This window comes from Salmo salar, chromosome 01 (genome assembly GCF_965601325.2).
Source record: "Salmo salar chromosome 01, fSalSal1, whole genome shotgun sequence".
In the NCBI taxonomy this organism is placed as follows: Eukaryota; Metazoa; Chordata; class Actinopteri; order Salmoniformes; family Salmonidae; genus Salmo; species Salmo salar.
Genome location: NC_138291.1, coordinates 9461271 through 9486303, shown reverse-complemented (window position 1 = coordinate 9486303; position 25033 = coordinate 9461271). Strand labels below are relative to the sequence as shown.

The window sequence follows — 25033 nt, the reverse complement described above, 5'->3', positions numbered from 1 at the left end:
TTCCTTCTTAGAAAGAAAGGTGTTTTCTCCTGCAATTTAAATTAAAGGCTTGAGATGCGTATTCATTTTTCCGTGCAGCGTGACCAATTGAATAATGGTTTTAAGGGGGTTAAATACACGTGTGCCATTTCTTTCCCTCCAGATCTCAAGTTAAAGTGACAGTTGTATATTTTCTTTAATTAGGAGAAAGTGAAAATGTATTTGTTAGTCGTTCCACCTCGTACAGAAGCTTATTCTAAACAGGAAGAGCCGGAAGCCTTATGGAATTATTTTTAAAAGAGCAATTTGTTTTTAATCCCATGAATATAATAATCAAATTAATTTGTTTGGGGGGGATTTTTGCCCTTCGGATTATGTTGCTTCCACATTGTTGCTTCCACTAATAATACCAACCTTATGGAAATACTTAGTAACATTAATATTAATACTAGGATGATAACAACAAAAAGGATAATAATAATGTGGGTGATACTTTAATTTGTTGCGTTTGAAGCCATCAATTAAATTCATAGAGCGTGAATTGCCAAACCATGAACCCTTGATATGTTACCCTTATATGCAATGTTGTAGGCAATCAATATGCCGTCTCAGCATTACCATCCACTGAGGAAAAAAATGCATCACAAAAATCAAATGCTCCTATGAATTTTAGCTGCCAGGTTATTTCCCAATATGGGCAAGGGTGAGCTATTAGAATTCGTTTTTTTATGACATGCATATTTTTATAGTCTTATAGGCCTAGACAGGCTAAAAAAGAATCCTGCATTTTCAAATATGGGCCGGGCAAAATGACAAATGTATGTGTTCAGTGGTTGTAAACAGCCTATTGGAATTAGGCATCGCAGGCTCTCTAAAAAGAAACAAGAGAGTACAGTTGACACTATGCTACAACTATATTCAGGCCATCACTAGAATGTTAAACGTATAATGAAAAAAAGAGAAACTTGAGTTTACAGTAAGGAGCTCCCTGAAATTTGTATGGGGGCTGGCTAAATGACGCGCATGTGCGAGTAAAGGGTTTGGTTGTAATAAAGAGGCGGTTTGAGTGCAGACCGCAGGACAGTAACAGAAGGCGTCTTCACCAGAGTCACTACAGAAGTTCTGCACACAACTATTTTGGACAGCTGTTGAACTACACGCGCGTACAATCTAAACTCGATGTGAACATGTCGGGCAAGTTGTCTTACGAAGCCCAAAACTTTCTCTGAACGACATTAAACTTTGAACGTTTTTTTCCAAGACGTTTTGCTTCGGACCATCCGCAGGTTTTCAACTCCAGGACCACTCCGGATCCATAGGACCGACCTTGCGTCTGAGCTGGTAACTATTTCACCGTATTACATTTTCTCTGTGATTTTTCTCTGAGCCATCAGTCAGAATACGACGTGTAAAATGTATTTATGGTCAGGCTTCTTGCGGGGAATGACAACGCGAGGCACAATACACAAAGTTGTAAACTTTACCACAACTGATTTGAGAGTTGAGTTATTTAACATAACTGGTCCATTCGAAGTGAATAGATGTGTTATTACAATAGCCTAGTAACAATATTCAGTTTTTGCCTTTTTTGACCTGTTTAATGCTTAAGTTAACATCTTCGACAGTGTCTTGAGCTTGCATGAGAGAGAGAGAGAGAGCGAGAGAGAGAGAGAGAGACAGAGTCACGACTGTGAGCCTTCTGAGTTAGATGCGCGAAGAGAGTGTGAAACAGGTGGGATCTTTCAGAGGTAAACGCATTCCAGCACGTTGGAGTAAAATCAACAAGGACCTAAGTGAAAATAACGACATAATTCCATGCAATAACGTACATTTCGTTGAATTGCATGATACATTACGTGGTTTGAGTTAACATGAGGAAGATGTGCGCGTTCGATGATGAGGAGGAACATTTATTTTAAAGGGTATCCCCCAATTCATTTATCCAAACTTTGGTACCTAACGAAACTATACCTTTTTATGTTGTTTATATATATATATATTTTTTTTTTAAATGTATTTTGTGGCATATTAAAGGTACTTCGAAATATTTGTTAAATGTCGATTTAATCAATTCAATATAGCTGGAGTGGTAAGGGTAATTGTTATGATCATTATTCGTTTTAAGTGTCTCTCATAATAAAAATGACTTAAACGAATTTTACTAGGTCCACAAAAAAAATAAAAAATACATAGCCTACATTTAATAATTGATTAAACATGAAACGGTCTTCGTTACAGGTGAATTACATTCAATCAAAAGTTAAATATTTAGAGTTAAACCAGTGTTCTGGAATATAACGACAGGCTACGCTTTAGTGTACTTTACATAGAAACATGGATTAGGCTTATGATAGGCTTACTTTACTTAATTGTATTTCTTTTTCTTTTTTTACATGAAAACACTTTATTTGATCGGGAATTGCAATAATCGGAATTAAAACAGTGGACAACGTATTGTGCTAATTGTTATGGACAAAATCATGGTTTTATGGTATCAGATATGATCTGGAACTATTGGCTTGAATTGAAATCATTCTTAGGCATATGCATGTTTTATTTGCGATTGTCAGAGAACTGTTTCCCACTTTGCTTGGGTGCACACGTCTGTATTTTATTGCGCTCATATCCTCTCGTGTTCTGCATCAACACACGGCTAAAAACATGTGTCCCTGGTATTTGCTGCACAATTGACCAAAGCATCTGTATTAACGTAAGAACTCTGAAGTTGCTGTACAATACACACAATGTCACCATTCCTCTTTTTTATATATATATTTTTTATTTATTTAACAATAGATGTTTATTAGATAGATGTTTTGCACTTGAATCCCGCTTTCAAAAAGAAAACTAAATAAATGAAGTCCAGGTTTATGAAAGATAATCTATAGCCGCAGTAGACTAGTGAGTTTGTGGATATGGATTTAATTAGATTGAGTCCTAGCCTGTATTCCTTAACCCAAAACCAATGCAATGTATTACAATGTAATGCTTGCTGTAGCCTTTTCAAATGCAAATGAAGTAGGTCCAGCCAACATGTATGCCTCTGTGCTTATGTACATCCTGAAAGAGGTAAACTCCCTCTAAATCATGACATGTAATGTTGTAGGCCCATGTCTGGAGGCTACAAGAGCGCGCAAAAATCCAAAGTAATCCGATTTTTTTTCTCAGCTCAGATAAATTGGTGGAAAAGCTGCCCTGATTTTGATTGGTTTTGGCTTGTGGGGACCTGAATGTGAATGCTGGTGTGACTTTTCTTACCAACACCAACGTAACGTTCTCCTAATTATATAACAATGTCTTGGGAAAATGTAATGAAGGTTTACCTCGGGTCACCTTTTAATCCATAGGATGTTGTATCTTGTGTTAAACCATTATTTGATTTCTAAATGTCCTACCTATAATATGTTTTAGAGTTAGAGTGAGCACATTCTTTAACCTATACTGGCGTGATATGTGTGGGGGAACATGATAATTCGATCATGCCTTGCGTTATCTTATCTCAAATCTCATAAAAAGTCTGCTGTGTGATCGAGGCGTGGAATTGGAACAGTTGGCCAGTCACGTCCAACGGGGAAACGGGATTTAGCAGTGTTTAGCTTGATTGTTGAGTCGTTAGAGATGGTATGTAGACATCAAAGGGTTTTAAGGATATGAGACCACTCGGGAGAAACCGCTGATCGCCCCTAATGACATCGTAAGTAAAAGTAAATTACTTCTGCGTCCTGATCAGAAAGGAGAAATCCCCCGGGGGACGTTTGAGCTTCATTCTAATTAACACTATTTTACTTTTATTTACTGCAGAATAGCCATGTCTCTCACTCAATCCACACTTTTTTTTAACAGCCGGGCCTTTATTCACCAATATGATCAATGGGTAATTTTCTCCAATAGGCCTATCTATACCCATATATAGCCTATTCATATCTACAATATATATTGATTTGGCCATATTGTAGGGTTTCCTTATGTAATGATGACATAACCCATGACCACGTTTAACAATTACATTTGAATTCTTAATCCCACATGAATTAATATAAACCTGTAGTAGAATAATGAGTAAATCATATTTTCAGAACGGTAAAATCGGAGGATTACACACAATTCCCTATGACTAACAGAATCAAACAAAGCGAACGGCATGGCTTAGGGGGTAATGCTTTTTTTCTGGAACGCTAAATCATATCACAATGGAAAGGTGCGGCTTGGGAGCTCTACTTAGACTAAAACAGAAACGACACAGGGTAACTGTGTCATACAGCCTGACCATCAAATATGCTCAGAAACAAAGAGGCTTTATATTCCTTTGTTATTTCCTCTTATTAAACCTGAATAAACAGCTCACTGAGGTATTCCGCCTCAGTGAATGGTGTCATTCTATTTACCTGAGTCTTAACAGCCCGGGCATGTTTTCTGGGAACGGGAAACACCCACACCAAACACATCCCAGTGTCTGTGTGTCAGCACTGGAAATTGTTTTGTTTTCTCACACCTTCTCTTCTCTGACATATATCCTAAGCACGTTCCACACACACACACACACACACACACACACACACACACACACACACACACACACACACACACACACACACACACACACACACACACACACACTACAGGCTCTCATCACTCGTCGTGTGCCTTGCAGACAATACATGATTCAAGGTGTGCGTGTGCGTGTGTGTGCGTGTGCGTGTGCGTGTGTGTGTGTGTGTGTGTTGGCCCACATGTTGAGCTGGTAGTTCCTGTGGCATGGAGGTCTGGTTCAGACAGCTCTTATCACTCTCTAAGGTGGCAAAGGGACTCTCCCTAGAGAGAAAAAAAACATCCCTTTTGTCTCAGTGGAAAAAGGAGACATTCACATGTATCACCTTAATCCACTGATAATGAGGCCTCTTGAAAAGCAACTAGATAATCAAGCTGGACCGCTTGTGTATTGGCCTGGCATTGAGGTGGTTGTGTTGGGGTGTGAGGGGACAGGGGCTGTGGGGGGGGGGGGAAACAGGGTGAAGACACCAGGAGGACCCAGAACAAGGGGGGTAAACTCAAAGCCTGTTGGAAGTGCAGGAAATACTTAGTTAGAATTTTTTTTTTATTCATTATCAAATATCACGATTATGCTTGTTTCATTATGGAATATTATGATCAATATTGTCATTATTTGTAGTTTCGGTTGTTGTCGTTTTAGTTGTTGTAATGGTATCAGGGGTTTGTTCAACTTTTATAACAAATAATGACTTATACGAGTATTAAACGAGTACAGTTCTGTTGTGTTATCAATATGACCTAGCCTTTTTCATGTGTTGCTTTTCCAGAGGGAATCCCATTGCGATTCGAGTGATCAGTAGTGACACCAATCATGGGCAGCAAAACTCTTCCAGCCCCGGTCCCCCTCCACCCCTCCCTGCAGCTGGCCAACTACTCCTTCCTCCAGGCCTCCAATGGCTTCCAGCTGCCCACGGACCAGGTCCCTGGCATCTATAGCTTCAGCGCCCTGCACGCCATCCACCTCCACCAGTGGACCCTGGGCTACCCTCCCTTTGGTGTCCCCCGCTGCACTTTCTCCAAGCTCCCAGCCCTGATGGATGGCCGCTTCCCCGGCTTGCCTTCCATCCCTATTTTCCCCCACCTGGTCCAGCACAAGGACCAGGCCACTGCGGCCGCCACAGCAGCTACCTCCATGAATCTCCTTCAGGGCTCCAAGAACAAGCCCCAGCCACGCTTTGACTTCGCCAACCTGGCCACCGCCGCCACGCAGGAGGACCCGCTGAAGGCAGAGGACCTGAGCATAACAGGGGCAGCCGCCACCACTTCTCCTCGCCATGGCGGTCTAGGCTGTCTCATAGATGTAGCCAAGCTGTCGTCGCCCGAGCGCAAGCCTAGCCGTGGCCGCCTTCCCTCCAAGACCAAGAAGGAGTTTGTGTGCAAGTTCTGCGGCCGCCACTTCACCAAGTCCTACAACCTGCTTATCCACGAGCGGACACACACGGACGAGAGGCCGTACACCTGTGACATCTGCCACAAGGCTTTCCGGAGGCAGGACCACCTCCGAGACCACAGGTGAGACCTGCACTTTTCTATTTTCGATGAAGCTTTATTTAATGAACGTGGCGAATGAAGATAGATTGCTGCCAAAATGTTGTAAATGAATAAATCATGTTTTATTGCATACTTTATTTATTGGCCACAGAACCTTCAACAAAAAAGCCCAGAACCCCATTCAGTTACACTGCTGTATAAGGCCTCTACATAAGAACAGCACAGGATATTAATACAAAATATATATTTTAAACTGTTTCTTAAAAGGTCATATGTGCTATTGATTGATCATGTTGTGCTCCCTGACAGTGTCATGCATCAGGGTTGAGGCCTGTTCCATTTGAATTCATTCCAGTCAAAGAAATGGAACAGCCCCAAATGTAATGGGTCACAAACCTGTTATGCATTGCTTTTGAATGTGTTATGTTGAATGGATTTCTAATCAAACTTCTAATTTCCCCAAGAGCGACAGACCAATTAAACGTAACGATAACGCGATTATATTTGATGCTGAATCGGTATTCAGGATCAGTATGTGGAAAAAGTATCATATGAGATGGTTTAGTGGCCCAGTCAGTATCACCATAACTCTCATATGAGATGGTTTAGCGGGCCAGTCAGTAACACCATACCTCTCATATGAGATGGTTTAGTGGCCCAGTCAGTATCACCATACCTCTCATATGAGATGGTTTAGTGGTCCAGTCAGTATCACCATACCTCTCATATGAGATGGTTTAGTGGCCCAGTCAGTATCACCATACCTCTCATATGAGATGGTTTAGTGGGCCAGTCAGTAACACCATACCTTTCATATAAGATGGTATAGTGGGCCAGTCAGTAACACCATACCTCTCATATGAGATGGTTTAGTGGCCCAGTCAGTAACACCATACCTCTCATATGAGATGGTTTAGTGGGCCAGTCAGTATCACCATTCCTCTCATATGAGATGGTTTAGTGGCCCAGTCAGTAACACCATACCTCTCATATGAGATGGTTTAGTGGCCCAATCAGTAACACCATACCTCTCATATGAGATGGTTTAGTGGCCCAGTCAGTATCACCATACCTCTCATATGAGATGGTTTAGTGGGCCAGTCAGTAACACCATACCTCTCATATGAGATGGTTTAGTGGCCCAGTCAGTAACACCATACCTCTCATATGAGATGGTTTTAGTGGGCCAGTCAGTATCACCATACCTCTCATATGAGTTGGTTTAGTGGGCCAGTCAGTAACACCATACCTCTCATATGAGATGGTTTAGTGGGCCAGTCAGTATCACCATACCTCTCATATGAGATGGTTTAGTGGGCCAGTCAGTATCACCATACCTCTCATATGAGATGGTTTAGTGGCCCAGTCAGTATCACCATACCTCTCATATGAGTTGGTTTAGTGGGCCAGTCAGTAACACCATACCTCTCATATGAGATGGTTTAGTGGGCCAGTCAGTATCACCATACCTCTCATATGAGATGGTTTAGTGGGCCAGTCAGTATCATCATACCTCTCATTAGAGATTGTTTAGTGGGCCAGTCAGTATCATCATACCTCTCATTAGAGATTGTTTAGTGGGCCAGTCAACCTCTCAACTCCCTTTTCCTTTGTTATTTCTTTATCGTCTCCTATTCATTTGCAGCTATAGGTTGATAGCTGTGTTTGTGTGTTTGTTATGTTTCCTTACTCAACCCGGACTCTGTTTTTGTTCTGCTCTGCCCTGCAGGTACATCCATTCCAAAGAGAAGCCCTTCAAGTGCCAGGAGTGTGGAAAGGGATTTTGTCAGTCCAGAACTCTAGCTGTCCACAAAACGCTGCACATGCAGGTGAAGGAACTAAAGCCATCCAAGATTAAGTGATGTCAATACATTAAAAAAAGAGACTAGGGGACACTGGAAACAATAAGAGTGAAGACTAAAAAGGAGAACAAGACAAAATGACCAAAGACGGGGGACATTGTGGAGCTGACCAAATATAGGGGACTTTGTGGGGCTGACCAAAGACGGGGGGACATTGTGGAGCTGACCAAAGACAGAGTTTGTGGAGCTGACCAAAGACAGGGGGACATTGTGGAGCTGACCAAAGACAGGGGACATTGTGGAGCTGACCAAAGACAGGGGACATTGTGGAGCTGACCAAAGACAGGGGGACATTGTGGAGCTGACCAAAGACGGGACATTGTGGAGCTGACCAAAGACAGGGGGACATTGTGGAGCTGACCAAAGACGGGACTTTGTGGAGCTGACCAAAGACAGGGGGACATTGTGGAGCTGACCAAAGACAGGGGGACATTGTGGAGCTGACCAAAGACGGGACTTTGTGGAGCTGACGAAAGACAGGGGACATTGTGGAGCTGACCAAAGACGGGACTTTGTGGAGCTGACGAAAGACAGGGGGACATTGTGGAGCTGACCAAAGACAGGGGGGCATTGTGGAGCTGACCAAAGACGGGACTTTGTGGAGCTGACCAAAGACAGGGGACATTGTGGAGCTGACCAAAGACAGGGGACATTGTGGAGCTCAAGTGCCTGGAACATAGAATGAGTAGAACATCTCTGAACTTGAACAAACTGAAGTTCTCTGAACAGAAGAAAAGTTATAGAAAAAGTTAAATGTTCACCAACAATTCACCAGCCAAGGAAGGAAGCCGTTGTGCTCATCGTGGGGAACGATTCTTCAGAGAGATGTGAAAATCCTGGATCTCTATGATGTATCCAGACAATATCCAGGAGCACCTTGTACCAGATCTAAGTGGTTTCTCCACATTTAGTTAAGAGATAATTAGGCTTAATGACTTTGAGGCAGTGTATTGGTTGGGCATGATGAAGCCCAATGGGGCGAATGGATCATACATCATAGATGTATGGAATGTTATCTTGACCTCTCTGACAAAGTTGACCTCTCAGACATTCCGAAAGACTCAAAATTACATTTTTTTGAAAGGGACATTTACGAGTCTAAAGCAGTCTTTGTAAAAAACAAAACAAACCAAAAAACAACTAAATTGGTTAAAGTCATGTCAGCATAACGTTATTCCTCTTCCAAAGCTTACATTCCAATGTTATTTTTTTGTATAATTGTATTTTTTGCACTTTAACCTGATTATTGATTATTTACATATATCACTGGATTCCTAAAACTTATTTTGAGAAAATAAATAGTAATTTTCTAAACAAAATCTATATTCTATTGTTGATTCTGGCTTCTTGTGAGAGGAATACTATCAAATACTTTTCCCATTTTTAATAATTGCCTTAGCATCTTTTAATGTTTTGAAATGGAAATCAACTGTAAAAAATGTTTTGTTTTCTCATTTCCTGTAGTTGACACAGGACTTCTGTTATTGTGGTTTCCTTGTTACCAAAGTAGATTCCCTTTAAATTACAACACCTAATAGGACCATTACATAAAGAGTATGGAGAGGGTTCCAGTGTGCATGCATGTGTATTGTGAGGTGTTGTAGTGGTCCTCATCCGAATGACAGCATTTAGAAGTGGATTTAACACCTGTCAACGTGACTTTGGTGGCTGATAGCTAACACTGTCAACATTAGGTGTTAACAGGACCATCAGACATGTATATTGTGAACATGAAAGAACAGGTACAAACAGATTAGGTGAAACCTTAGCATTTACTCTGCACCCTCTCCCTCGCTCATCCCTTTGGAAACTCTCACAAGTTGTAACTTACAACTATGTGAAAGATAGAATGAACAACACTAAAATATCATTCATGTGATCCTAATTACATCTCAGTAGATGATCAAATTCCGCAAAATGTTTCCCTCGTTGTAGAAATCAAGTGCATGACACCCATTGACTGTATGTGATATGACAGCACAGCTAACAGACATGCCCCCAAATGTAATGGAACTTTACCAGAAATATTCAGACTGTATAAAATCAGTATCAAAGTGCTGAAAAGGTTGCTTGATTTTTCCAGGCATGTTCTTGAAAGGAATGTTCTCAGATCATTTTCAAAACCGGATAAACAATGTTAGAGAAGAAAGACAACCTGTAATCTACCAGAACTGTTTCTGGGGAACAGCAACTGTCCTCTGAAACATTGTTTCCTTGTTCCAGGTTAGACAGAAAAGTGATCTGTCCAAGCATTTTGTAAGTTGAAAGGCATGTACAGACAGAAGGCAGCCAAATATTACTTTCAGTCTAGGGGCCAGGGGTTGGATTGGCCATCTGGCAATTCTGGCAAATGCCAGATGGACTGGACTCTTTTTTTTAGTTGGGTGGGCTGGTTGAAATTGACACAGACACAAAATATTTTTTTTATATATACAAATAAGGCAATGAAAAAGGTAACATAGCCGGCGGTCCATCCCACTGGGCACACACTGGTTGAATCAACATTCTTTCCATGTCATTTCAATTAAATTACGTTGAACCAACGTGAAAAAGATGTTGAATTGATGTCTGTGCCCAGTGGGATGGGCCTGTTAAGATTTTTAAAGAAGACGTTTGCCAATTACTCTATTATACTAATCTTAATGAGCCTTTGGCGGATTAGTGAGCAACTGCTGGCCCCCTACCAGGATGGGCCCCTACCAGGATGGGCCCTTACCAGGATTGGCCCCTACCATGATGGGCCCCTATCAGGCTGTATTAATGAACTCTTAGGGTGGGTGATGATTCAGGGGAACATGTTAGTCTGGAGCCCTGTAATCGTAATGAACACTTAGGGTAGGTGGTTATTCAGGGGAACAAGTTAGTCTGGAACCCTGTAATAGTAATGAACACTTATGGTAGGTGATGATTCAGGGGAACACATATTACATGAACTCATTTTCAATATAGCCTATGTCATTAGTTTTGCTTTTATAACCTATAAGACTTAAGCAGACAGACAGACAGACAGACAGACAGACAGACAGACAGACAGACAGACAGACAGACAGACAGACAGACAGACAGACAGACAGACAGACAGACAGACAGACAGACAGACAGACAGACAGACAGACAGACAGACAGACAGACAGACAGACAGACAGACAGACAGACAGACAGACAGACAGACAGACAGACAGCAAAGAAGAAGAAGAAGCAGAGTGACAGCAGAGAAGATGCTGAGACAGACAGACAGCACAACTGGGAGGCAAACCAAATGGCTAGACAGAGGAACAGTTATAGTAGTGAGTTGTATCTCCAGACAGAGGAACAGTTATAGTGGTGAGTTGTATCTCCAGACAGAGGAACAGTTATAGTGGTGAGTTGTATCTCCAGAGGAACAGTTATAGTGGTGAGTTGTATCTCCAGAGGAACAGTTATAGTGGTGAGTTGTATCTCCAGACAGAGGAACAGTTATAGTGGTGAGTTGTATCTCCAGACAGAGGAACAGTTATAGTGGTGAGTTGTATCTCCAGACAGAGGACAGTTATAGTGGTGAGTTGTATCTCCAGACAGAGGAACAGTTATAGTGGTGAGTTGTATCTCCAGACAGAGGAACAGTTATAGTGGTGAGTTGTATCTCCAGACAGAGGAACAGTTATAGTGGTGAGTTGTATCTCCAGACAGAGGAACAGTTATAGTGGTGAGATGTATCTCCAGAGGAACAGTTATAGTGGTGAGTTGTATCTCCAGAGGAACAGTTATAGTGGTGAGTTGTATCTCCAGACAGAGAAACATAGTGCTGAGTTGTATCTCTAGACAGTTATAGTTATAGTGGTAGAAGGTGCAACCTATGATAACAGTATGGTCTGGTGGTATGAAATCAATTGAAGTTGCACTGCAAACCATGCCTAAATTCCCCTGTTTCTGAAACAATAAGACAATTCAACACTAGCTCGTAAATCCCTAGAAACGGTACAGTATGCTACGGTGCTACCTCTTGGGGATTTGAAGCAAAAGCGTATCTCAACCATATGCGTGCAAAGACCTTTATTGCTTTACTCAGCGCCTCCTTGGAGACCTAAACCTACACTACACTGATGTTTCGTTGGGGATTCTAACCTGCAACTGGTTTGTTCTAAAGTGCGTCCCAAATGGTGCCCTATTCCCTATTTAGTGCACCTCTTTTGACCAGGGCTCCGTTGTGCTCCATTTGTGACGCTGCCCTAGACGCCCCCCCCCCCCCCTTCACTGACCCGCCACACTGTCGTCACATGATCTCCAACACACTGGGACTGTTTGGAACGTGCCTGCAGTGAACCTTCTCAATCTATGTGTTGGAGTTATCCTGGGTCCGATGGTACTGATTAGGAAAAATGATGATCCAAATCTAAGTTATTATGAAGATCTAAACATACCCCATTTATAACCATATACCTTCAATCATACAGCCACATCTAGAAGAAGTACCTTCAATCATACAGCCACATCTAGAAGAAGTACCTTCAATCATACAGCCATATCTAGAATAAGTACCTTCAATCATACAGCCACACCTAGAATAAGTACCTTCAATCATACAGCCACATCTAGAAGAAGTACCTTCAATCATACAGCCACATCTAGAAGAAGTACCTTCAATCATACAGCCATATCTAGAATAAGTACCTTCAATCATACAGCCATATCTAGAATAAGTACCTTCAATCATACAGCCATATCTAGAATAAGTACCTTCAATCATATAGCCACATCTAGAAGAAGTACCTTCAATCATACAGCCATATCTAGAATAAGTACCTTCAATCATACAGCCACACCTAGAATAAGTACCTTCAATCATACAGCCACATCTAGAAGAAGTACCTTCAATCATACAGCCACATCTAGAAGAAGTACCTTCAATCATACAGCCATATCTAGAATAAGTACCTTCAATCATACAGCCATATCTAGAATAAGTACCTTCAATCATACAGCCATATCTAGAATAAGTACCTTCAATCATACAGCCATATCTAGAAGTACCTTCAATCATACAGCCACATCTAGAAGAAGTATCTTCAATCATACAGCCATATCTAGAATAAGTACCTTCAATCATACAGCCATATCTAGAAGAAGTACCTTCAATCATACAGCCATATCTAGAAGTACCTTCAATCATACAGCCACATCTAGAAGAAGTACCTTCAATCATACAGCCACATCTAGAATAAGTACCTTCAATCATACAGCCATATCTAGAAGTACCTTCAATCATACAGCCACATCTAGAAGAAGTACCTTCAATCATACAGCCATATCTAGAAGTAACTTCAATCATACAGCCACATCTAGAATAAGTACCTTCAATCATACAGCCATATCTAGAAGTACCTTCAATCATACAGCCACATCTAGAAGAAGTACCTTCAATCATACAGCCACATCTAGAAGAAGTACCTTCAATCATACAGCCATATCTAGAAGTAACTTCAATCATACAGCCACAGCTAGAAGAAGTACCTTCAATCATACAGCCATATCTAGAAGTAACTTCAATCATACAGCCACATCTAGAAGAAGTACCTTCAATCATACAGCCACAGCTAGAAGAAGTACCTTCAATCATACAGCCACAGCTAGAAGAAGTACCTTCAATCATACAGCCATATCTAGAATAAGTACCTTCAATCATACAGCCATATCTAGAATAAGTACCTTCAATCATACAGCCACATCTAGAATAAGTACCTTCAATCATACAGCCATATCTAGAAGTACCTTCAATCATACAGCCACATCTAGAAGAAGTACCTTCAATCATACAGCCATATCTAGAAGTAACTTCAATCATACAGCCACATCTAGAATAAGTACCTTCAATCATACAGCCATATCTAGAAGTACCTTCAATCATACAGCCACATCTAGAAGAAGTACCTTCAATCATACAGCCACATCTAGAAGAAGTACCTTCAATCATACAGCCATATCTAGAAGTAACTTCAATCATACAGCCACATCTAGAAGAAGTACCTTCAATCATACAGCCACAGCTAGAAGAAGTACCTTCAATCATACAGCCATATCTAGAAGTAACTTCAATCATACAGCCACATCTAGAAGAAGTACCTTCAATCATACAGCCACAGCTAGAAGAAGTACCTTCAATCATACAGCCACAGCTAGAAGAAGTACCTTCAATCATACAGCCATATCTAGAATAAGTACCTTCAATCATACAGCCATATCTAGAATAAGTACCTTCAATCATACAGCCACATCTAGAAGAAGTATCTTCAATCATACAGCCATATCTAGAATAAGTACCTTCAATCATACAGCCATATCTAGAAGTACCTTCAATCATACAGCCACAGCTAGAAGAAGTACCTTCAATCATACAGCCACATCTAGAATAAGTACCTTCAATCATACAGCCATATCTAGAATAAGTACCTTCAATCATACAGCCACACCTAGAATAAGTACCTTCAATCATACAGCCACAGCTAGAATAAGTACCTTCAATCATACAGCCACAGCTAGAATAAGTACCTTCAATCATACAGCCACAGCTAGAATAAGTACCTTCAATCATACAGCCACACCTAGAATAAGTACCTTCAATCATACAGCCATATCTAGAAGTAACTTCAATCATACAGCCATATCTAGAAGAAATCATGGGCGAAAATATTTAACACTTAAGGTAAAACACACCCATAACTGTCACTAGCCAGGTAGCTGGAAGCTAACGTGAATATTCAGTTCTCAGGAAAGGTTACTAACGCGAGTGTAGTTCACCAAACCACCATTAATACTCGTTACATCAACATAACATAGACATATCGAGCATTATAAAGCTTCATGTTATTTCCAACGTGGATGTAACTGCCAAAATAAAGGAAACACTTGAGTAAATGAGGGATGCAAAGCATATTGAAAGCAGGTTGTTCCACGCAGGTATGATCCCTGAGTTAATTAAGCAATTAACATCCCATCATGCTTAGGGCCATGTATAAAAATGTCCAGTTACCCATTAAAAGAGCTCAGTGACTTTGAAAGAGGGATCTCAAAGGAGCATAGGGGGTTTGAAAGGGGTGTGTGTGTGTGTGTGTGTGTGTGTGTGTGTGTGTGTGTGTGTGTGGTGTTTGTGTGTTTGTGTGTGTGTGTGTGTGTTTGTGTGTGTGTGTGTGTGTGTGTCACTCAGTCACCAGATCTCAACCCAATTGAACACTTCTGGGAGATTCTGGAGTGGTGTCTAAGACAACATTTTCCACCTCCATCAACAAAACATCCAAATTATGGAATTTCTCGTGGAAGAATGTTGTAACATACCTTCAATAGAGTTCCAGAAACGTATAAAATCTATGCTAAGGAGCACTGAAGCTGTTCTTGCGACTTGTGGCGGTCCAGCGCCCTGTTAAGACACTTTATATTGGTGTTTCCTTTATTTTGGCAATTACCTGTATATTATAGTGCAATTATGTCAGAAATGCAATGAACAATTTTACAAGATCCGCACAAAGAAAATGTTGCATGTTGTTCATCAAATGAGCTATACTGAACAAAAAAAAACAAACACAACATGTAAAGTGGCTCACGTTTCATGAGTTGAAATAAAAGATCCCAGAAATGTTCCATACGCACAAAAAAGCGTATTTCTCAAAAATGTTGTACACACATTTGTTTACATCTCTGTTCGTGAGCATTTCACCTTTGCCAAGATAACCCATCCACCTGACAGGAGTGGCATATCAAGAAGCTAATTAAACAGTATGATCATTACACAGGTGCACCTTGTGCTGGGGACAATAAAAGGCCACTTTAAAATGTGCAATTGTGTCACACAACACAATGCCACAGATGTCTCATGTTTTGAGCGAGCGTGCAATTGGCATGCTGACTGCAGGAATGTCCACCAGAGCTGTTGCCAGATAATTTGATGTTAATTTCTATACCATAAGCCTCCTCCAACGTCATTTTAGAGAAATTGGCAGTACGTCCAACCAGCCTCACAACCGTAGACCACATGTAACCACGCCAGCCCAGGACCTCCATATCCGGCTTCATATGTGGGATCTTCTGAGACCAGCACCGGGACAGCTGATGAAACTGGATTTGCACAACCAAAGAATTTCTGCACAAACTGTCAGAAACCGTCTCAGGGAAGCTCATCTGCGTGCTCATCGTCCTTACCAGGGTCTTGACCTGACTGCAGTTCGGCGTCGTGACCGACTTCAGTGGGCAAATGCTCACTTTTGATGGCCACTGGCACACTGGAGAAGGGTGCTCTTCACAAATTAATCCCGGTATGGCGTCGTGTGGGCGAGCGGGTTGGCTGATGTTAATGTTGTGAACAGAATTCCCCATGGTGGCGGTGGGGTTATGATATGAGCAGGCATAAGCTACGGACAATGAACACAATTGCATTTTATTGATGGCAATTTGAATCCACAGAGATACCATGATGAGATCCTGAGGACCATTGTCGTGTCATTCATCTGCTGCCATCACCTCATGTTTCAGCATGATAATGGTCGGTCCCACGTCGTAAGGATCTGTATACAATTCTTGGAAGCTGAAAATGTCCCAATTCTTCCATGGCCTGCATACTCACCAGACATGTCACCCATTGAGCATGTTTGGGATGCTCTGTATCGACGTGTATGACAGCGTGTTCCTGTTCCCGCCAATATCCAGAAAATTCGCACACAGCCATTGAAGAGGAATGGAACAGCATTCCACAGGCCACAATCAACAGCCTGATCAACTTTATGTGAAGTAGATGTGTTGCGCTGCATGAGGCAAATGGTGGTCACACCAGATACTGACTGGTTTTCTGATCCACGCCCCTACCTTTTTCTTTTAAGGTATCTGGGACCAACAGATGCATATCTTTATTCCCAGACATGTGAAATGCATAGACTAGGGCCTAATCAATTTATTTCAATTGACTAATTTTCTTGTACTTTATGAACTGTAACTGAGTAAAATCTTCGAAATTGTTGTGTTGCATGTTGCATTTTATTTGTGTTCAGTGTAGATTTTTCCTATAGGGTAGTTTAAAATCAGTTTCATATGACGTCAACACTACATGTCAAGTGTGCTTTAATGCTTTAAACATGCTCTAGGAAGCTGTTACGAATGAGCTGGTTGTGTCATGAATACATTTTAGTAAATAAAGTGTACATTTTTGCCTATGTAGACATGGATACATTCGTTTAGAGCATTTCTTAGGAATCTAAATCTTTGCACATTATAGTTCCCACCTTGAAATCATACCACGTAATGATGTGCATACATATAGAACCATTGTGATTCTTGAAATTCAAAATATTCCAATCCAGAGACAATTTTGGTTAACTTTGTGTCAATTCAGTATTCATTATTGCACACTGTACTGTTTGCTATCAGTTCAGTTTGCTTTGAGCACACTACTTTGCTGTGTTCTCATAATTGCGTTGTTTGGTTTCAAAACCGTGGCATTGAAGCGTTTGACTTCAATTGTCACGGCTGTCAGAAGGAGCGGACCAAGGTGCAGCGTGTTTGTAGTTCCACATTATTATTTATTCGTGAAACGTAATGCAATACACTAAATAACTGAATATACAAAAACAACAAACCGTGACGCAGAGAGAAACAAACACTACTCAAAAAATAATAACCCACAAAACAGGAAGCGAAAAACCGTTACATAAATATGATCTCTAATCAGAGACAACGAGGATCAGCTGCCTCCAATTAGAGATCAACCCAAACAATCCCAACATAGAAATAGAAAAACTAGAACTTAAACATAGAAATAGAAAACATAGAACAACCCAAAACACCCCCTGTCACGCCCTGACCTACTCTACCATAGAAAATAACCACTTACTATGGTCAGGACGTGACATCAATCAATTCAGTCGTTGTTGTTCTGAACATGCCCACCCACATAATCTTTACATGACATTGCACAACATTCATGAACATTTGTCTTATGCAGTGCAGTACATTATGCTGTTATCACAGTGCAATAAGTACAGTGGGCATGTACAGTGTGTTGGATAATTACATCTGTATGAATAGTATTAAACTAACGGATTGAGTCCACTAATCTGCGTTTTTAAAGACCATTGGAATGTCTTCAACAAGTGTTTTTTGACTATTATATTGGTCCTGGTGACTGTTGAAGAAACTACCATAGGACAGATCGGGCAAATGCCAGACGGCCTGGTCTATCTTCAGCCCAATGGGCCTATCTAAATATTCGGGTTTTTTTGTGCAAAAAAAAAAAAAAGAAGTTCATTATTTGACTAGTGGTGGGGCAGTGTGTTGGAAATGCCCGGGCCGATTTCTGGTCCCAGTCTGTCCCTGAATCCAGACCCATATGGAATGTTCTGAGCTCCAGTATTACATCTTAACATTGCATTGTGTAGCAACATGAAAAGCTCTGGCAGTTCCATTAAAACGCTGGCTAGGCAAAAGTGAGTGATGGAGAGGCAACACACACACTGTATATATATATATATACACAACACATACGTCAATATAAAAGTATGTTGAGTGTTACGCCCCTGAATTATTACAAAGGCTGAGAATATATATTTAACTTCTATGGCTGATGTAGTTGATGACATCATAGTATACGTTTCAGAGAGAGTGAGCATTTTGTTAAACACACAATCATGGAAACTACATACAAAATTGCTAGCTATCCAAATAGCTTTAAAATATATCTGTCTCTTTGTCCCTACAACAGTGCAATACTAAGACTGTAAATATAATGAACAAAAATATAAATGCAACATGGAACAATTTCAAAGATTCGTATTGAGTTACAGTTCATACAAGGAAATCAGTCAATTGAAATGAATTCATTAGGCCCTAATCTATGGATTTAGCATGACTGGGAATACAGATATTCATCTGTTGGTCACAGATACTTTAAAAAACCATGGGCCTCACAACGGGCCTCACAACGGACCTCACGGCACGCGTCATAGTATCCCTCTGCATTCAAATTGCCGTTGATAAAATGCAATTGTGTTCATTGTGGTTTAAACCTGCCCATAACATAACTCCGCCCCCACCGTGGGGTACTCTGTTCACAACGTTGACATTAGTAAAACGCTCTCCCACACGATGCCTTACACAAGGTCTGGTGTTGTGAGGTTTGTTGGACGTACTGCCAAATTCTCCAAAACAACGATGGAGGCAGATTATGGTAGAGAAATAAACATTTGTGCCAATTACACGCTCCCTCAAAACTTGGGATGTCTGTAGCATTGTGTTGTGTGACAAAACTGCACATTTTAGAGTGGCCTTTTATTGTCCCCCAGCACAAGGTGCACCTATGTAACGATCATGATGTTTAATCAGCTTCTTGATATGCCACACCTGTCAGGTGGATGGATTATTTTGGCTAAGGATAAATAATTACTAACAGGGATTTAATCAAATTTGTGCACAACATTTGGGAGAAATAAGCTTTTTGTGTATATGAAACATTTCTGGGATCTTTTATTTCAGCTCATGAAACATAAGACTAACACTTTACATGTTGCGTTTATATTGTTGTTCAGTGTAAGTAGTAGGATTACAAGGTGGGAACTATAATGTGGATTTAGGATTTAGATTCTTAGGAAATGTTCTAAACACATGTATCCATGTCTACATCGGCAGAAATGTGCACTTTATTTACCAAAAATTACTCATGACACAACCAGCACATCCATAACAGCTCCCTAGAGCATATTTAAAGCATTAAAGCACACTTGACATGTCGTGTGTATGTCAAAGGGAACTAAATTAAACTACCCTATAGGAAAGATCTATGTTACATCATTACATGTGCATGAAGCCTTTTCCTGAAGTTCACCTTTTCTGTCAATGGGGACACTGCAGCGCTACCATGCTCTTTCCGTTTCTCCCAGGCAGCGCAAGTAGTTTAGAGTGAGGCTTTTTCATCCTTACAAATAAGTAACTTGAAGTGAGGATTTTTAATCCTTACAAACAAGTAGGTTAAAATCTGTCTTTACTCATTATATTTTTCAGTACAGCTCATCATCCAAACAACAAATGCATGTATTGAAAAACTGTAGCTTTTCCTATATCTGGCACCAGAGGACAGTTTCTGCAGCTACCCGTCTGTGGTCGTTCCACTAACTCAGCAGGGGACTTTAGTATAGCAAGCTACCGTAGGCCTTTGGGGTTGATATATAGCTTTCGTTTATATACCCAGTGCAGTCCTTACGGCAACAGGAGGTACAGTTTCTCACTACATCACTACAACACAATAACATTATTAGATGTAAAACCATATAGATTACATAGGGGCGTACCTAGTCAGTTGTACAACTGAATGAATTCAACAACATTTAACCCAACCCCTCTGATATGTCTCCTGTTGTTCACCCTGTTGCTCACCCTTTAGTTAACCCAGTTATTCACCCTGTTGTTCACCCTGTTGCTCACCCTTTAGTTAACCCAGTTATTCACCCTGTTGTTCACCCTGTTGCTCACCCTTTAGTTAACCCAGTTATTCACCCTGTTGTTCACCCTGTTGCTCACCCTTTAGTTAACCCAGTTATTCACCCTGTTGTTCACCCTGTTGCTCACCCTTTAGTTAACCCAGTTATTCACCCTGTTGTTCACCCTGTTGCTCACCCTTTAGTTAACCCAGTTATTCACCCTGTTGTTCACCCTGTTGCTCACCCTTTAGTTAACCCAGTTATTTACCCTGTTGTTCACCCTGTTGCTCACCCTTTAGTTAACCCAGTTATTCACCCTGTTGTTCACCCTGTTGCTCACCCTTTAGTTAACCCAGTTATTCACCCTGTTGTTCACCCTATTGCTCACCCTTTAGTTAACCCAGTTATTCACCCTGTTGTTCACCCTATTGCTCACCCTTTAGTTAACCCAGTTATTCACCCTGTTGTTCACCCTATTGCTCACCCTTTAGTTAACCCAGTTATTCACCCTGTTGTTCACCCTATTGCTCACCCTTTAGTTAACCCAGTTATTCACCCTGTTGTTCACCCTATTGCTCACCCTTTAGTTAACCCAGTTATTCACCCTGTTGTTCACCCTATTGCTCACCCTTTAGTTAACCCAGTTATTCACCCTGTTGTTCACCCTGTTGCTCACCCTTTAGTTAACCCAGTTATTCACCCTGTTGTTCACCCTGTTGCTCACCCTTTAGTTAACCCAGTTATTTACCCTGTTGTTCACCCTGTTGCTCACCCTTTAGTTAACCCAGTTATTCACTCTGTTATTTACCCTGTTGTTCACCCTTTAGTTAACCCAGTTATTCACCCTGTTGTTCACCCTATTGCTCACCCTTTAGTTAACCCAGTTATTCACCCTGTTGTTCACCCTATTGCTCACCCTTTAGTTAACCCAGTTATTCACCCTGTTGTTCACCCTGTTGCTCACCCTTTAGTTAAACCAGTTATTCACTCTGTTATTTACCCTGTTGTTCCCTATGTTGTTCATCCTGTTGTTCCGTCTGTTATTCACCCTGTTGTCCACCCTGTTGTCCACCCTGTTAATCACCCTGTTCATCACCCCGTTGACCACCCTGTTATTTTCCCTGTTATTCACCCTGTTATTCACCCTGTTATTTTCCCTGTTATTCACCCTGTTATTCACCCTGTTGTTTACCCTGTTATTCACCCTGTTATTCACCCTGTTATTCACCCTGTTATTTTCCCTGTTATTCACCCTGTTATTCACCCTGTTGTTTACCCTGTTATTCACCCTGTTGCTCAGCGCTCCTCCAGCCGCCAAGAACTCATCAGTCCGTCAACATCTCTCTGTCTGACCCTCCGGTGTGACAAGCCAGGGACACATACTGTACTGTACTGCCATCCACACCAACACACACACACACACACACACACACACACACACACACACACACACACACACACACACACACACACACAAACACACACACACACACACACACACACACACACACACACACACACACACAAGCACACATACACACACATGCAAGCAGGCAGCGGCAGCCTTGGGACAGTGTACATGACACTTCCCTAGTCTGGCCTGCCATTGCAGGTGGCTGAGAGGACAAGGATGACACCGGTGCCCTTCATAACAAAGCCCTACTCCCTCCCTGCAAAGGGGTGGAATTGTACATTAAGGTGAGGTAGTCTCTTAAAATGTAGGGATCTACCACATTATGAAAAGGTTGTCAAGCTTTTCGATCAAATGTGACCTTTGTCAGACAATATCTGACTCCTATAGCCTCTTAGCAGCACTTTTACCTCTGTGGCTGACAGAGTTGTAATTCACAACTACTGTACAAATAGAATGATTTAGGGCAGGCTCCCAGAAGACTGTGCAAGGGGTCAATGTGTGTGTGTGTGTGTGTGTGTGTGTGTGTGTGTGTGTGTGTGTGTGTGTGTGTGTGTGTGTGTGTGTGTGTGTGTGTGTGTGCAGCAAAGATTGTATATTATATTGACAAGATATTCGAGTGACTGCTCTAAGAATGGAAATACATGTCCTCATAGATGGAAGGCAGACGAGAGGAGGCGAGACTAGGTGGGACCATTCAAGCCAATGAGAGAGCAGATACACGTGTGAACAACAGCCCATAGAGATAGATAGAGGACTCATCTTTGTATCTGTGCCATTATAGCATCTGTGACAGCACAGGCAGCGCCATCTCCATTTTAATATAGTAAATGTTCTTCTTCTTCATTCGCTGATTGCTCCCAACTCATAGGAATCCTCACCCAGTTTGACTACTTCAAAATTGTGGAAGCCCTTCAATGGCAATGTACATGCTAAAACGGGTTATACCATGAGGAGTCCTGTATCTATCTTTACAACTACAGGGACAGCTCCGATATAAAGTAGTTTTTTTTCTCAGTTTGCCGAAATGCCACGTGCATCCACGTATGCACTTATATCAGTGTATTCGTAACGCCTAACCATTACGAAACTTCTATTTGATCAAATAAGCCTCACGTAGCAAATTAACAATGACATTTTCTGTTGACGAAATTCGACACACTCTCATTGACCTCCATAATACAATTCCTCACTTCGTGGCCTAATTTTCGTGTACAGATTTTGGGAGGAGTTAAACATCTCGCTTTGCCTCTTCCTCTCTGGGGTCAGTGTTATGGGCAGCTGCATCCAGTAGACGGTGGCCTTTGTGATGACACGTTTAATGCCCCAGGCCGGGGAGTAAGGTAGAGGGCGGCAGGATGAGCGGACGAGGGACTGACAGACACAGCGGCCGAGGGGGAACAGTTCAGCCGCGACATGTCCGCCCTGGCTTCCTCCTGCAAGGAAAAGGGAAACCAGTGTGACACAGAAAAACTGCTCCCCTAATATAGAAAATAACAAGGGGAAGGCCAGGAAGGTGAAAGCGGGTCTCGATGAAAATCACTTCCTCTTGGTGTGTGGCCTCCTCACCTTTTTGAGAGAGACACAATAGCACTGGGTCCCATTCGACCATAGAGCTATATGTTAAGGCTGTTAGTCATAAGCCTATAGCTCGCTTAAGGGTGAATTAAAGGTGATGCGTGTGTAACTGTATGACCTAATACATATAAACACTGTCATATGACTAAGAGCATTTCCAAATGCCCATGTCAAAAGGAGACACATTTGCTGTGAATTTTTCAAGTGAGCCCCACAAAAAGGTGGTAAAACTCACAACGGATTTCAATTTCATATCACTCCTTTCTGACAGCCCAACGAGCCTCAAAAAAGTTAACGTTTTCTGGCTCTCTTTCAACAAGTAATCTGAATTTGATTTGACTTTTATTTCACAGAGGAGTAAGAATGCGAGCCCATTCCTCATTTACGATAACTATTTACCTCAACTACGATAACTCAACTACGATAACCTTTGCACCATATTATTTCTATTTTAACTTTAACTTTCTTCAAATTATAATTCTACCATTCCAGTGTTTTACTTGCTATACTTTATTTACTTTGCCACCATGGCCTTTTTTTGCCTTTACCTCCCTTATCTCACATCATTTGCTCACATTGTATATAGTCTTATTTTTGTCTACTGTATCATTGATTGTATGTTGTTTTACTCCATGTGTAACTCTGTGTTTTTGTATGTTGTCGAACTGCTTTGCTTTATCTTGGCCAGGTCGCAATTGTAAATGAGAACTTGTTCTCAACTCGCCTACCTGGTTAAATAAAGGTGAAATAAATAAATAAAATAAAAACTAGTCTGGGAAAAGGGAGCGAGTTAAGTTAATGTACGTGTAGTTCGCTATGTGCCTTATGAGACAATGGGCACTCAAACAATTCAATACATGTTTAGGGCTCATCATTAGTGTGTTAAAGGCCATGTGACTGCCTGTTTCTATCAGGCGTCAACTCCCTCTTTACAGGGTGCACTGCAATTCAAATCAAAAGCACTTACAAAAGTGTTACCCGAAAATCCATGATCCTCCTGAGACCCAGCAATTCATTTTGTCCGCTCGAATGGACATTGGCTTTTGGTCGGTATCATTGAGGCCATACATGCCACTGTGTTAAGACCTGTTGTACCTTTGAGAGGACATTCTGGGCTTTTCAATGATACCACATGACCTCGATAACTTTTTGTTCCTGGTTTTTCTAAATGGCTGCCAAACACAAAATAGCAATTGTGTGTAATTATACATTTTGTGAGTTTGATATTCAACATTGCTTCTAGTAAGTATCTCAGGAAAAGTTTGGTGAATTTTCAGAGCAGTGTACTTTTTTTCACATTAAATATTTAACTAGGCAAGTCAGTTAAGAACAAAATCTTACTTACGGCTTACCCCAGATGACACTGGGCCAATTGTGCACGGCCCTTTGACATTCCCAATCACAGCCGGATGTGATACAGTCTGGATTTGAACCAGGGACTGTAGTGACACCTTTTTCACTGAGATGTAGTGCCTTAGACCCCTGCGCCACTCGGGAGCTCTAGTGAGTAGGAGCTACAGTAAATAATACATGCCTCTGTAGTGGGCATCAGCTTGTTAATAAATGTCCACTGTATTGTATTATCAACCATATTCCTTATGTCCACTGCAGTACACGTACAATACAAATGTTTTAATATATATTTTTCACAATTCTTAAAAAAAACAATAAACAAACACCTATGTGATGTAAAGAAAATGACATTCCCAAAATGTTTTATTGTTGTTGTTGTT

At 41.2% G+C, this 25033-nt stretch overlaps 1 protein-coding gene across 1 annotated transcript; it reads left to right on the top strand.

Moving 5' to 3' along the window:
- The first annotated feature begins 1057 nt into the window (after window positions 1–1057).
- On the top strand, window positions 1058–9206 carry LOC106608011 (odd-skipped related transcription factor 1). The gene is made up of 3 exons (XM_014205675.3): window positions 1058–1320; window positions 5298–6042; window positions 7751–9206. Exons 2-3 carry the CDS (start codon window positions 5342–5344, stop codon window positions 7881–7883), a joined length of 834 nt encoding a protein of 277 aa, XP_014061150.1. The 5' UTR covers window positions 1058–1320; window positions 5298–5341; the 3' UTR covers window positions 7884–9206.
- The last annotated feature ends 15827 nt before the right edge of the window (window positions 9207–25033 follow it).

What these genes read in the sequence shown, in the direction of transcription:
- LOC106608011 (XM_014205675.3), top strand. Translation starts at nt 5,342, where the DNA reads ATGGGCAGCAAAACTCTTCCAGCCCCGGTCCCCCTCCACCCCTCCCTG. An exon ending in GACCACCTCCGAGACCACAG is followed by an intron (nt 6,043 to 7,750) that starts GTGAGACCTGCA and finishes TCTGCCCTGCAG; the next exon opens with GTACATCCATTCCAAAGAGA.